Here is a 14960-nt window from a genome sequence, read left to right as displayed (position 1 = left end):
GAACACTTGGTTAAAGCCTGGCTGGGAAAAGCGAGTTGTGGTCAGCTCCTGATCCTTTGCCTTTGGGGCTTCAGGTGGGGCCTTTGGGGCTCGCAGAACTCTGTGGAGCTGTGGCTCCGTGCCCAGTGCCTGTGTGGAGCTGTGGCTGAACTCTGCAGTTCAATTAATTATGCATTAGCTGCAAATGAGACTGAGCTCGCTGAGCTCCCTTTGTGGCTCTCTGTGAGCAATGCAGAGCAAAGCCTGCTCTGCCCAGGCACCGTGGGCACTCCAGGGCTTGGGAGGGATGGAGCCCTTGTCCCAGGCCAGATGTGGGCTCTTGGAGTGGGTGGGGGTGGTAAATCAGGCACCTTGTTTTGCAAGTCACAGGCTCTGCAATACAGGCCAGCTTACAATGACTTGCCAAAATATTTGCCAGACAGCACTTCTCAGATGCAATCAATTAAGTCAGTGAAACTTAAAAGTTGGCTTCCAAATTAGTTTTCTAGAGTAGCTTTCTTTGCCCTTTTTTGAGCTTACTTTTAAGCACTGAGTTTGGACTTCTTGCTCATGCATTATTTGGTGCTAAATTGTGAAACCTGTGTTTGCATTAGTAAGGCTGATAGCTGAAAATTTTCCAAAGGATAAGTTTTGCTGTTGGAAAAATTTTGTGTTTGGATCCCAGAGAGCTTCATTTCAACCAGGTCACACAGACTGGTTTCCTGGCTGGTTTGCCATTTCTTTCATTTCCCCTTTTTGACTATGTTGTAAGACGAAAGTTAAAATTTTAACGCACTATGTTTCACCATTTGAAAAAAAAAAGTTTGAGCCTTGGGTATTCTATTACCTTGCTCTCATTTAATCTTCTAACAGTGCAATTATCTCTCATCTTTATGTTATTCTTTGTGTGACTCTGGCCCTGATGAGATCAATTTAGTTTTCAACTTCTCTTTTTATTATTGTGATATCTTTTCTCTTGTGATAAGCCAGAAAAAATCTCCCTGGCAACACCTAGCCGTGGATATTCTTAGTGCCTCTGGCCTGGCCACTTGCTACTGTGTCCACCTGGCCATTTTCACTGCACTAATTGGTTTATCCGTTGGAAAGACTTTTTTTTTTTTTTTTTTCCAACTCTGGTAGGTTCATCTTTGAGTCTCTGATCTAGGTTTAGATAGCATATTAAAAAAATGTTCCCTGTGAGGGTGATGAGGTCCTGGCACAGGATGCCCAGAGCAGCTATGGCTGCACCATCCCTGGAAGTGTCCAAGGCCAGGTTGGACAGGGCTTAGAGCAACCTGGGATAGTGGAAGGTGTCCCTGCCATGGCAGGGGGGTGGAATGAGATGAGCTTTAAGGTCCCTTCCAATCCAAACAATTTTGTGATTTCATGATTCAGGCAGGTACTTGAGCATGTTGCAAGTTTCAAAGTCACTGTGCTCTTGCAAAGGTGACAAGAAAAAAAGGAACATTGCTTGTGCCTGGGTATTTGCAAGAGTGTGCATTCACTCTACAAATGGGGGAGAATAGTTCTGCCCCAAGGAGTTTACAACAACTTCTGTCTATGAAATACTGTTAAGTACTTGACTCCTGACTTCAAGTGCAGGACCAGATGATTCCAGCCGGAATTCAGCTGCTCTATCAGCTGGCCTTCATGCAGCTGCAGCCTGAGACCTATTTTTGGAGAGCCCAGCCCAACTTACCCCAACAGCCGTGGCAAACTCCCCCTGGCCAGATGAAAGGTGGAGCAGGCTCTGTGTTAAAATGTGATTTGACCAGAAACAGCATTGCCATAACTCGGAGGCAGGGAGCTTGTGATGAGATCATGTGGTCAGCAAAGCACACAGCCTAAAATCTTCCTTTTAAATGGCTCCTTCTTTGCACATCAGGACAGGACAATGATTTGTAAAGTTGGAGAGGATGCCTGGTGCATACCCAGTCTTTAGTTTGTTAGTGTGGTTTTACTTTTGGTTTATGTAAAAATGTGTGAGAGGAGGAATTTGATCCTACTCCTTAAGAGAATTTTGCTGCAGTGGTTGCTCTTGGTTAAGGATTCACCAAGTAGCAGCCATTGTTAACCTGTGATTCAAGAAATCACAAGAATCCCATAAAAATTGAGCTCCAAGTTAAAATTGTGCTGAGGCAGTGTCCTCCTGGAGATGTCTTTTAAACAGGGCTGACTTGGTATCATGTACCAAGTTCACTCCATGGATTTCCTCTTGTTTAGGCTGTTTTCAATTTGCTTTCACCTCACAGAAGCTCTCTCCCATTTTAATTCCCTGCTGGCTTTACCCAGTTTTCTTATGAGTGATCTATAGCAGAAGGGTCCAAATTCAGACTGCAGTATGGGAAAAGGATTTATAAATTATGAAACACCAATGTAGCTGAGCAGGATGGTTAGGGGGGAGAAGAAAGACAAGTAGAGGACATTTGGAAAACAAAGCAGAAAGCAGAGGAAGGTGAGCATGGCTGTAAAACCATCAGAAATAAGTTTTTAAAGAAATAAAAAATCAGAGAAACTATTGATCAAGAAATGACCGTAACACAACATGGTTGTGTGCAACTGTAATGAAAAACAAAACCCCAAATGGAGGAACATAAAAACAGGAGAATAAATCACTAGGGGATAAAATCCAAGGTTGATGACTCTTCATTGTTGACTCCAACCTCCATGGGCTGGGATTCAATTTACCATGGAAGAAAAATGAGGGTTTTGGTAAAATGCATGAACAGGCTAATTGGAGGCTAATTAGGGAGTCAGTTGATCACAGAGGACTGACACAAGAGAAGCCCACAGGATGCAAGTGGCAGGGAGCGCTGCAGAAGGATGGCTCATGATTTAAGGTGCAATTCCCAAAAGAGCAGTTTTCTGTCAAGCTGTCAGCAAGGTTTGGTGCTTTTCCAGAGGTGCAGATGTACTCAAGCAGTGGGAAGCTGAGAGCTAAAGCAAGCCCACCCTGCCTGCTTCTCCTTCTGCTTCCCTGCCAGGGAGGAGCCTGTTCCTCCTGCATTTGCAGCACCGAGGGATGGATGGGCTCATGCCTGGGCAGGGATTGTAGTCCCAGGCTTGGAGTGGCACTGCCACCAGCTGTGGTGCAGCTGAGCAGGGCAGGGTGCCCCGGGCTCCTGTGCTGTCACAGATGTGTTTGCCACCTCAGCAGAGCAGGCTCCAGCTGTGCTTCACAGGTGCCCGAGTCACCGGGGTGAAAAACATAAAAACAGCAACACAAAAGCTGCTGGTTTGCAGCAAGGCATGGGAAGCTGGGAGTTCCTTCAGCAATGTGTCCCAGGAATGGAGATGAGCAGCAAAGCAGCAGATCAGCAGTGCTGATCCTCGTGTGGCTGCAGAGAAGGTGCTCAGCAGTCGGCTCAGGCGTTCGTCTGCTCCCACGCTGACAGATGAAGTGTCCACAAAAGCAAACCAGCTGCATTTCAATGGTGCCTGCCTGGTCTGAATGCTGCACACTCCGGTTTGAAATGAAATTCCAGCCCATTGCTGTGCTGACAAGCTGCAGATGATGGCTGTGAACATGACACACAGTTCAGTCTCCCAGCTGCTCATCCTGGCCTCTGCTCTGGGCTTGCCAGAAAGTTCCCTTCTCCCTATCAGAAGGAGGAGATAAAATATTAGAAACTGCTTTATTAGGACAATATTGCTGCTGTGAGATTGGGGAACCCTAAGGCTGGTAAAGTCCAGTTGTTTCATAAAGTGCAGTCATATTTTCCTGAGCCTTTTTGAAAGGAGTCATGAAAAAACCAAACAAGATCATGAGCCAGTGGATTTGGTGGATGTCCTAAAGGGAGTGACAGAAAATACAGGGAGAGGGAGTTTTTATGGCAGGGAGTGTGTTCATGCTTCAGTAACTCAGAGTATCTGTTTGAGCTTTGCCTGCCATGATGGGTGAGGCAGAATCAGGAGATGTCATGTAATTGGGTTTCCATGAAGAACTTGATATCAAACATTCATGAGCAAGGCAAAAATTCCCAGAAAATAAGGTGGTGTCATCCCAAACTGTTGCAGATGGAGAATTCTTCTGAAGATGTGCAAAGGCAACACTATTTGACAATTTGGGCACTTTTTATTTCTTCTCTGGAAGATGGTCTACAGTGGTAGGAGAAAATTATTGAAATATCACTGAGGTTTTTAGCTGGTTTTAGAAAAAAAGAGAGCATTTGAGGGATTTTTCATTGAACCACTAGAGTGCTGCTGTCATTTGATTTGTTCAGAATGAGCAGCAAAAGAGAGAAATAGAAGCTTCTCTGTGAGTGGTTAATTTTCACAAATGTGAATTTTTCCTAGCAGGAGCAAGAGGGTTTCAACACAGGCTGGTGTGAGGCTCTGCAAATGCCAAGTGTCTCCTCTTGGGAGATGGAAAACAAAGTTGGCACCAATGATTAGTGGCTGATTTGGCAAAAGTTGCTGAAAATTGACATCTGAGGGAGAGGTCTTGGGATGATTTAGTAAAACAGTGCAGTGTGAGATTACTTTTGTCATGTTAGTGTGCAAAGTGCAGGGGTGATCAGAAGGAATGTAATGTGGAAAATGTGAAAGACGAATTTGGTGTCTTATTTAGTTCTTTGTTCTTTCTCTTGAGCTTTTCTAGCACATTGTTAGCAGTACAATGATACAGCAAAGTTGCTGACGTTAACTAAGGAAAGTTGAGATGCCAAAACACCACAAATATTTCATTTACTACATATGGAACTTTGCTTCTCTTCCTCTTTCCTAAGATATGGGTATTAATTTCACTTGGATGTAACTGCCATTTAGGAGCAAATCCAACGTGGGAATAACATTGCATGGTCCAGCAAATCCAGCAATTCATCATGCAAGAGCCTGAGAGGCAGAGCAGCACTGGAGGAGGACTCTGTGGGGTTTGTGGTCAGGCGTGTGTGGAGGCATCCCTGCCTGCCCAGGGACAGCCTCTGGGAAAGAGCACTGGGTGGGAAGTTGGGATATGAACCAGGAATCTTGCAGCTACTGTTGTGAATGTTTTAAGCTGTTTCTGGTCTTGGGGTGGTTCCAGCACCAGCTGGAGCCACTGTGGCTTTCCCTCTGCTGGGAAGCACATGGGGTTGGTGCCTCAGAGGTGCCAGTACCCAGCACTGGGCGTATTGTCCTGAGGGGAACAGCTGAGGGGTGAAGGTAATTGTGTATGTGTGGAATTTTTATGCTCCCAAGAAAATTTAAAGTGGTTGGTTGGCACCTAGTGGGAGTGAGATGACTTCCACGGAACCTCCTGATAACTTTTCTTAGGAGTTGGCAGGACTGTAGGGACTACAGTGTGACAGTGATGAAGTGAGCAGCAAACAGGGAGGACAGGCAGTTTTTGCTGCAGGATGGTAGGATCACATTTTGCCTCTGGCTGATTTACTCACAGCAGGAATAAAGTTACCATGTCAGGAGTTAGTTTGACACATAAGGGAGAGAAATGAAAGCACAAAAGCTCAAGATACCTTGACAGTCAATCACACACCCAAAAAACAGCCCCCCAGTCAGCAGAGCTTGCTGTCCACAACCCCAGTGCATGGCTCAGGCTCTCCCCCTGCCCAGCACTGCTGTTCTGCAGTAGCAGCTCTGATAGCTTTGCCTTGCTGCTGATTGCTTTAGCTTTTCATGCACAGCAGAGAGAAGACTTGACCTGCAGCCCCTGCCAGCCTAGGCTTACTTTTCTACAGAGCTTTTAAGATTTATGGTCATATTTTACAGTAACTGTGATTTGTCTTATAGATCATGAATATATGATTGCCCCATGATCCCATAGTGATGGCTTGGTCATTACTCCTGAGCACTAGCAAGGAAATTTTAACACTGAAGTTTTCTAGTGGATTAATCCATGAGGCAGGGCTGGAGCTGGCTTCTTGGCAGGGCTGGAGCCCAGTGAGGAGCTGCCTCCAGCGCTGCCAGGCCAGGCTCATTCGCCCTCCATGGCACACCTGGGAGTGCCGGCTGGGCTCTGCGTGAGCAACGAATTCTCATGCTGAATCATGGATTCTGACCAGAATAATTGTAAAAGCTTGTGGCCCCAGGAGCAGAAGCTGCTGGGAGCCCTGAGGCTGGCAATGAGAATAGAGTGGTTGTGCTTGTTAGCTACATTAACTGCTGCTGTTTGGGGAGAAGGACAGTGGGGCCCCGTGGGGGTGTTTGACCACCACGTGGCACCTTCTCTCTGTCCACTGAGCAAGGGGAGCCCTGCCAGTGCAGTGCAGAGGAGATCCCTGCAGCTGGGGCACTCAGGACAGGTGTGTCCTTGAAGCTTGCTGGAAACTGGCAGGAAGCTGTGTCTTTCAGGGGCTGTCCTTTGCCTGGAGGTCTCTTCAAGGAGAACAGAGACCAGCTTCTCACCACACAAGGCACAGCTTCTCCTGGCTGGTAACTTGTGTGCTCCGTGGGGACTGGGGATGCCTGGTGTGTGTTCCTCCTGGCAGGCAGAGGCTGTGCAGGCCAGTGGGTTGTTGTCACCTCAGTGGGGAGTTGAGGGGACTCTGCTCAGGCTGCACACTGCCCAGGACCTGCTGACACAGCAGCCTGAGGCAGCAAGGTTCAGGCAAGAGCACAGATGTTCTTGTAATGAGCCCAGTGATCTGGTGACTCATTCCCTTCCCAAGCAGCCACTTTTGATGTGAAAACTTCAATAAATGGAAATGGAGAATCCACTTTTGTAACGTTTCCAAGAGCTGTTTTTCATTTCTGGTTTGAAGGTGATGGCTTGGGCTTCCTCCCTTTGCTTCCCATTATATTTCTGTGAATGAAGCATTGGGACCTTTACTCAACCCAAAGCACTCTCTGTACTTTTGCTGACCTCTCTGAAAACTTCCTGACTTTCCTAAAATCAAGAGGTTCTCAGTGGTGATTCCAGTCTCTTGTAATGCAAATGGTAATAATGATATGAATGATAATCATTGTTATTCTGTGGGCTGAAATGTCAAAATTCCATATTTTCATGTTAATTTTTAGTAGGTAAGTGCCACATTAAGCATGTCCATCCTGTCAGGGAACATGCTTTTCATATCACAGGAACTGTTAGAAATCATTAGTAATGAAGGAGACAACTGTTGTGCCTGGTGGCTGGTCTGTGACATGCAGTAATGCAAAGTGACATGGAAAATTTGGAATGAAGGATGAAAAGCTGTTAAAAAAATTGTGGATGTAGCTAAAAATTTATTAATCTCATATCTAAAATGTGGTGCTGAGCTGTAATGATAAATAGGATCCATTTCACTACTGTTGGATTGCATGTGTGCAACTCAGAAAGGAGCTAAAGGGTTGAGGCTGAGGGAACTGCTTTGGTGTTACCTGAATGGATGGCCAAAGGCAACTGCACCTACCTTGAAATAGGAATCTGTGGGCAGCAAGATCAGATTTTGAACCACGTGTCTATCTTTAATTGTTTTAAATAGGGGCTACACTGGGTAGCACAGGATCCCTGGGACAGTGTATTTCTGTTAGAAGTACTTTTAAGCAACAAATATTTTACTGCAAACAGCTCCATTCTTCTCATCAAAACATTGGTATGACTTGCTGCTCTTTGGGGCCTGTATTTATTATGCAGTATTACTTTGTAGAAAGTATTGCTTTTACTTTGGCTAAACAAAAACCAAAAACATTTTGGGTCACGTTTCTCTCTCATTTAGGTAGTTTGTAATTGGCATTTTGTGGATCTAACTCTGTTATGCAACACTCACAACACAACAAGTGCTGCTGCTTCAAATGAATCTGAGCTGAAACCTGGACCTCTCCTGGCTGGTAACTCGTTTGTGTGCTTGATCCCAGGCTCCAACCTCACTGCCTTGGACGCTCTGGGCAGCGCCCTGGGCCTCGCTGAGGAGCAGCTGCAGCGCTGGGGGCAGCGCCGCCGGAGGCACGCCGCGGAGGACGACTACAACATCGAAGTGCTCCTGGGGGTCGATGACTCCGTTGTTCAGTTCCATGGGAAAGAACACGTTCAGAAGTACCTGCTGACCTTGATGAACATTGTGAGTACAGCCCTGCTCGCTGCCCGGTGGGAAGGCTCTGAAAGGGCTGGGAATGTAGGCTGGGTAAGCCATTTGAATAGGACGTAACAGATTTTGCTCGTGGCAGGAGATAAAATAACTCCAGGAGGGAAATCCAGGCCACTTTCAGAAAATCCAATAGGGGAGAAGCAAAAGAAAAAAAAGAGAAAGGAGCCAAGACAGAAGCTGAGTGTGGGACTGTTAAAATGTTCAAAGTCCTTCTTATGTGCTTTGGTGGGTGGGACACAAGGTCAGGGGCTCAGGTTTTTGGAAGTCATTATGTTTCAGCTGTATATTCCCTTAACCTAAGCTTCCTGCTGAGGAACACGGTTTGGAGAGCTGTCTTCAAATAGGGTTCTAACAGAAATTACAACTGGCTTTTACATTTTTAAAACTACTCTGCTGAATTCTCTGATTTCTCAACAGCCACTTTGGGTCCCAGGCCACCTCCCTGCTCCTTGTTCATGCTGCAGTAAAATGTTATGCAGTGTAACACTGAGCTTTCTTAAATTGATTTAGTATCTACTCCATGACTGACATCTTTAGGTTTCCTTAGTTAAATATTTAATCTTCATAACCATAGTCTGTGTAACAGACTATATGGTGCAGGAGTGATGAAAGGAGACACTAGGGAATATTGTGTTTGAAAGAATCACTTTTTATTTCTAAATATCAATGCAGCAGCCCTCTAATACCCCAGACAGTAAGCAAGGACACTATTTTTTGGAAAAGAACGAAGACTTGAAAAACCATCCTTAGTACATATAAAAATCAAAATATATTATATTCTTTTGCTAAAGAAATAGAAGTAAGTGGTAGCCCCCCTCATAGGCAACTCATTTGGGGGTGACTTTCTTCCTTCTCCTTCTCGTCTGGAACAGGAGTCTTTTCTCAATAAAATATGCTTCTGGAAAAGCTTTGGCCTCAGTGAATGTGTATTCTTAGTAAAATAGAGTTGAGTAAAAAATTGTAGGTCTGCTCTGTTTTTGACAAATGGAGTCTGACTGCTGAAGTTTACAGTTGTGTCAAGAGGATGAGCCTGTGGATGACTCCTTTCACTTTGCAAACCACAGAGGCAGAAATCCAGGCTATTAGGTAGATTTGTCTGGGATGTAATTTTTCCAAGATGTATTTTTTTAATTATGAAGCTTGGGTTTTTTCTTTCTTTATTACGTTCTTTTAGCAATGTGCAGAATATCCCTGTTTTTCATTTTAAATGAGAGGTGGAATACAATTTAAGAAAATCCCTTGTGTGATATAAATTCAGTTATGACTTTTTATAACAGCATTCTAAATAGTTAAAAACCTGCTCTGACATTAGAGTTATGGGGTACTTGGTGTCTGCTCTGATGGCTGTAAATGCATATATTCTAACAGAAATGACATAGTGAATTTAATTTATTTGTGTGGTTTGTTTCCTCTGAGGCTTAAAACAAAGTCTACAGTGAAACAGATGGTTTTATGCATCTCTAAATTAACAAGTCAAACAGGCCAAACCAGGAATGTGGCAAACAGGCCAAAATAGATTAAACAGGACTCTTTACTTATCATGTCACTTAAATCTATTTTTAAGAATTAAAATATACAGTAATGGTAAAGAAGCCATAAATGTTCCAGCTCTGGAATATACTTTTTCCTAATTTTAGCAAGCCAAACCAAGACACAAATTGCAAGAAATAACAACTCTTCAGCAGCCTGTCTCTGCAAGTGGTTTAGAAAGTGCAGCCTGTGTAACCATCCCCACAGGGCACAGCAGCTCTTGGCATAGGCAGCAATTGTTCTGTTGAGAGCTCTGAGGTAGAAACATGTCTTTTGGGGACTGAGGATGTGTCCCATGCCTTGTGCCCAAACTCGAGGAGCTGCTTGAAATCCCCAAGGCCTCTTGAAAGGCTCTGGATAGTTGCTGGCAGTCATCATTGTCCTGTTCTTTCCCTCAAAACTCAGCTGGTTTCTAGAGTCTGGGTTTCAGCAGAGGGGCGGTGATGGTAACCAGTCCTGTCTTCAGCTCCAGCACAGAGAGGCAGGAGGGGTTTGTTACTGCAGATGGTGGTGCTGGGGACCTGCACTGTGCCAAGGACAGCACAATGCAGAACTCTCCTTCCTCTCAACAGGGAACTCCGGCTCTTGCCCTCACTGCTGGATGGGTGCAAGGTGTAATTCTGTGTAGAACATGGCTTTGGTCTCCTTTCCTGAGATTCGCAGTGACTCCCCCATTGCCTTCTCTTCTACCTCTGAGTGGTTGGGGGTTTTTGTTTAGAAAATGAGCCCACTCTAAAAGGCCTTGGGGTCCCTGGCTGTTAGGGGTCACATGTACGCAGCGTGTCTCTGATGAGATGTGTAGGTCCAAGGTCACTGAAAAAGAAGACAGCTACAAACAATTCCAGCTGTATTTTTAAATCTAATTGGAGATCCTCTCATAACCATCAGATGGTGTGTACCCTGCTGGATTTAGGATGTAATCAATTACCTTCCTGTGGTAACAAGGCATAGAATCAATTAGCTTTGTATGGTAGCTAGATAGTAAGCATAAAATCAAGAATGCATGGTAACAAAATAAAATAATAGTGAAGATATTTACTGGAGATAAAACAGGTCACCAAATAGTTGAATTTCTGAGGTTCCAAAAATGAAATAAATCTTAGGTGAATTGTCCCTCCTGTGGCAAGACATTACTTTCCCAGAAGCAACTCCCAGCATGGCTGCTTCTCCCACTGTGCTTGATCTCTTTGTGTGTGATGGTGTGAGCAGTTGTCCTTAACTAACTTTTCCCAGGGATCTTGGGTGGAACCCTACCACCAACCCAATCAAAACAATATATTTTTTTCCAAGCCCAGTGCAATGACTGTAAATTCAGTAAAATCTGTTTTGTGCAGCTTAAGTGATGTGTTACAGTCCACACCTAAAAGCCATGAAGTGAGAAAAAACAGGGGCTGGGTGTCCTGGCTATCTTGAATAGCTGTGCTAATATTTATCCCAAAGTTTGGAAATGAAGTCACTCCCAAACAAATGGTGATAGATGCCAGAGGATTTTTAACACGTTGGGCTGCAGCCACGTATCGTCTGACTGTGCGCCAGCCGTTCCACTGCAGTGAGCTCGGCATCATGCCTCCCCTTTTTCATCCTCCAGTCATTTCCTCTGACAAAACTCTGGTTTCTCTTGACCTCCTCTCTTTTCTCTGCTCAGCACCATGGGGGCATTCAGTCACCTTTGGAAAAGATGCCATGGTTTTCTCTTTGGAGACCCTCGGCTGCCTCTCGCTTGCACCATTTTCATTTGCACTTCATGCTGTGTTTTTTCCTGGGAAGGATATTGGCCTGCAAAGTCCTCTGCATTTCCAAGCGTGAGCCCACACATTGCACAAATTAACTTTGTATTTATAGCATGCAGGAGCGTTTCCACAGAGGAGAGATATTTGGGTGGAATCTTGTAGTTCTGTAGTTACTCAAGAACATAGGAGGTAATTCAATTTCAGCAAGAAAGCATCTCAACCCCCCAGTAATTGTATCTGCTTGTACAATTGTTTGGGAAATACTAGAAAAGGCAAGAAGTGGTGTTGTACAATTACCTTGTTGCTTGGGAAAGAAAAGGTTTTCACTGCAGGATGCTCTGGGAGGAGAAGAAAGGAACTGAATGGATGTCATTGAGCTGAATGGCTTGGATAGGCGCACTGATCAGAGGATAAAAAACTGGCTGGGTGGTCAAATCCAAAAGGTGGTGCTAAATGGAACCAAATCCAGCTGGTGGCCAGTCCAAAGTGGTATTCCCCAGGTCCAGCAGTGCTCAATACCAGTGATCTGGATTAGGGAATTGAGTGAATCCTCAGTTCGTGTGCCAGTGACACCAAGGTAGATGGGAGTGTTGATCTGTTGGAGGGCTAGAAGGCTCTCCAGTGGGTTCTGGACATGGCCTCAGGTTGCTCCAGGAGATGCTTAGATTGAATATTTGGAAAAATCTCTTCATGGTTGTCAAGCATTGGAACAGGCTGCCCAGGGAAGTGATGCAGTCACCATCCCTGGAGGTGTTTAGAAGATATTTGCATGTGGCACTTGGAGGGTGTGATTTAGTGGTGACCTTGGCAGTGCTGGGGTTCATGGTTGGACTTAATGATCTTAAAGAGCTTTTCTAACCTAAAGGGCTCGCCCATTGAAATGGGTGTTGTTGGTGCTGAAATTCACTGTTTCATAACCCTCTTAAAAGTAGTTTCCAGGATTAAGCAATTTTCTGGGGTAAAAATCTTTAAATGATTTTCAATTCCTTTACTGTAAAATGGCTGTTATTAAAATATTTATATGTATTCATGTAATAGATATATGGCCAAAATATTTATGATACTAAAGCCCATGTTCTCAAAGTAGCTAAGTGCCTAATTGCTCTTATTTCAAAGGGAGATAGACCCTAAATAAGAATTATGCCTCACTCTGGGCTAGATTTATCTGAGTATTTAGTCATTTACTTGCCTTTGAAATCAGTGAGAATCAGTATTAAAAATTAGCTCATGGGATTATATATCCCCCAGCCTTCAAGTGAAACTTCAACTCCAGAACAAATACATTAAACAACTTTTCATTTGAATAACTGAAATCAATGAGAGTTATGCAGCTGGGGGCTTTGGAAAGTCCCTGGAGTCTTTCACCTGCATCTTTCAGCACTACACATGTCTTTGAAATTGTGGCCCTGAGGCGCTGCTGAATGTGTTATCTGTCCTCTTTAATAGGATGTACATGATACTACTATTATAGATGAGATTTCTGCTCTCGTATCTCTGCCTGATGAGGGATGAAGATTTGCAGGTACAGAACAGCAAGTCCCTAATGAGAGAAAAGGGCAGAAATGCCATCGGTTTCTAACTGACAGTTGGATAAAAACCTGAAAGCATGTCTAATTCAAGCTGCTAAAAAGAAAGTGATGATTGAATACATTGAAATAATGGTGCTCCCTGTCTTCAGAATCATGGTTTTTAAACTAAAAAAGCATTTCTTTTAGGCAGCAAGGATAGTTCAATAATGTAGAATTTGACTGAATTTTTGAAAATTAAATAATTCATAAGCTCCAATGCTCATTATTTAAAATCAGTTTATTTTAATATGGGCACTTTAAATTTGAACTAACTCTAAGAAGTTTCACAAATAACGAATGTAAGTCCAGATCTATTCATCTGAGGGACTTCAGCTGTCCGTAGCTGAATTACAGCTTGTTTGAAAGTTTAAATATATGTATGTGAGTTAACTCCACATTTTGACTGTTCATTACAAACCAGTAGCTGTGACTGGTGCGAACAGTGTCTGAAGAGGCCTACATGAGGTTATTTTTGTTCATTATCTTGATTGCCACCCTACAGTGGAAGCTGTAGTTGTGCTTGGGCATTCAGGGGCTCCTGCAGGAAAGACCCTCTCAGAACTCTTACAGGTTGTGCTCATTTTCAACAGGGATTTTATTGCCAGTGTCAATTAGGTGTGCATTGCTCATTATTGGTACCTGGAATGTGCCTTGCTGCCCTAGCACACAGGTTTTTGTACTGTCCTCAAGGTAGAGGGTAGGTACTGTTCAAAGATAGATTTTTTTTCTTTACTCCAAATACCAACATGAGCTTTAGGCACAAAGGTTTCAGCCAGGGACTTCTGAGTTGTGACAGTGTGGTTTGTGTGATGGAGTGTGGATAATTAGGGTCAGCTTTCAAATTCTCGGTGGTTTTCTTTACCAAACCCCTCAAATCTGAAGAGGTCACCATATTTATTACTTTGACACCACACCCCTGTCCCTTGTAGTAAAGTGATAAATCAGTCTGCTTAATTATTTTATGATGTTGATTTTATTAACATGATCTTGAGACAGTAATTCAGAAAAATACTGAGTCCATTGGTGCAAAGGTAATTTACAGTGTTTAGAGAAACTTCTCACAGCAGTGGTTTATGAGCAGGAATGAGAAGTTCCAAGAGCCTGCGGGAGGAACTAAGAAAAATAAATTAGTCATGAAGTCAGAAAACAAAGTCTATGACCTTTCTAAAGCCAGTGTTACAGTTGAAGATGAGATAGAGGCCCGTAACATGAAGCTACCTAGTGCCTTGCCAGCACATCTGCTGGGGAATGTTTTTCATTTTGATCAGAAGCAGCTAACTTGGACTTGGTAACACCTACTGACTCTGACACCAGGGAAGGTAAATCAGGACTTGGACTCATATTTGCATAGAAAATGTGAGATTCTTATCTCTGGTTCAAAATGGACATTGCCAAGCTCTTCTAAAACTGCCCGGTGTATGTGGTTTTGAGCAGAATGATAGATGTTTTCCAAATGTGGGATCACAGTTTGACCTTTAAGTTTCATGTGTGTTGAGTGCTTTCATTCTTCTTTTTTTCCTTGTGATGCTCAATAAAGAATTCAGGAAAAAAAGAGAGTTCCTCTCTGAGGAAATGAGGAAATGCCTTGTAAGGACTAGAAAGGGAGACTAGGAGTCCTTGATTTTGCTGTATGACTTTCTGTGTGACCATAGTACATCCACCAGAGGAACTGATGTAATGTTATTCCTGTGGGATTTAGATAAAGCTTTGGGAATGTCAGAAATGCTCATTTGGGATCTTCAAAAGCATAAAGAAGGTGATGAAAATCGAAGAGCACAGTGGTGTTTGAAGTGGGACCACAGAAAAATAAAGTGAGAGGGAAACGCTTTTGGGAGAGTCAGATTACAGAAGTTTGTGCTCAGTATCCACCATAACATTTCTGGTTCCTATCCTGTAATTCAAACCAGACGTTTCTTACAGAAATAGACAATCACTGGATGCCCACCAGGCACCGAGGCTTTGCTGCAGATAATTATGAGCTGATGAATGAGCTGCATCTCGGGCTGGGCTCTAACAGTGGCTTGCCAGGAGCTCTGCCATCCCACAGGGAAGGAGCTGATGCTCTCCAGCTTTTCTGGCAGAGATCCACACATGGTCCCAGCTCTGCCTGGGAGCACGTAGCCATCAGTAGCTCCTGCAGCAGTAGTTGTGTA

At 43.9% G+C, this 14960-nt stretch overlaps 1 protein-coding gene across 1 annotated transcript in view; it reads left to right on the top strand.

Moving 5' to 3' along the window:
• The window catches only part of ADAMTS2 (ADAM metallopeptidase with thrombospondin type 1 motif 2), a 172984-nt gene that overhangs the window by 107056 nt on the left and 50968 nt on the right, over window positions 1–14960 (top strand). The window contains exon 4 of the mRNA XM_041482157.1: window positions 7750–7952. Within this exon, the coding sequence (XP_041338091.1) occupies window positions 7750–7952 (203 nt within the window). The remainder of the gene's footprint in view (window positions 1–7749; window positions 7953–14960) is intronic.

This window comes from Pyrgilauda ruficollis, unplaced genomic scaffold, assembly GCF_017590135.1.
Source record: "Pyrgilauda ruficollis isolate IOZ18807 unplaced genomic scaffold, ASM1759013v1 scaffold57, whole genome shotgun sequence".
In the NCBI taxonomy this organism is placed as follows: Eukaryota; Metazoa; Chordata; class Aves; order Passeriformes; family Passeridae; genus Pyrgilauda; species Pyrgilauda ruficollis.
Note: the sequence above shows the minus strand (reverse complement) of the source record. Positions and strands in the feature narration are given on the sequence as shown.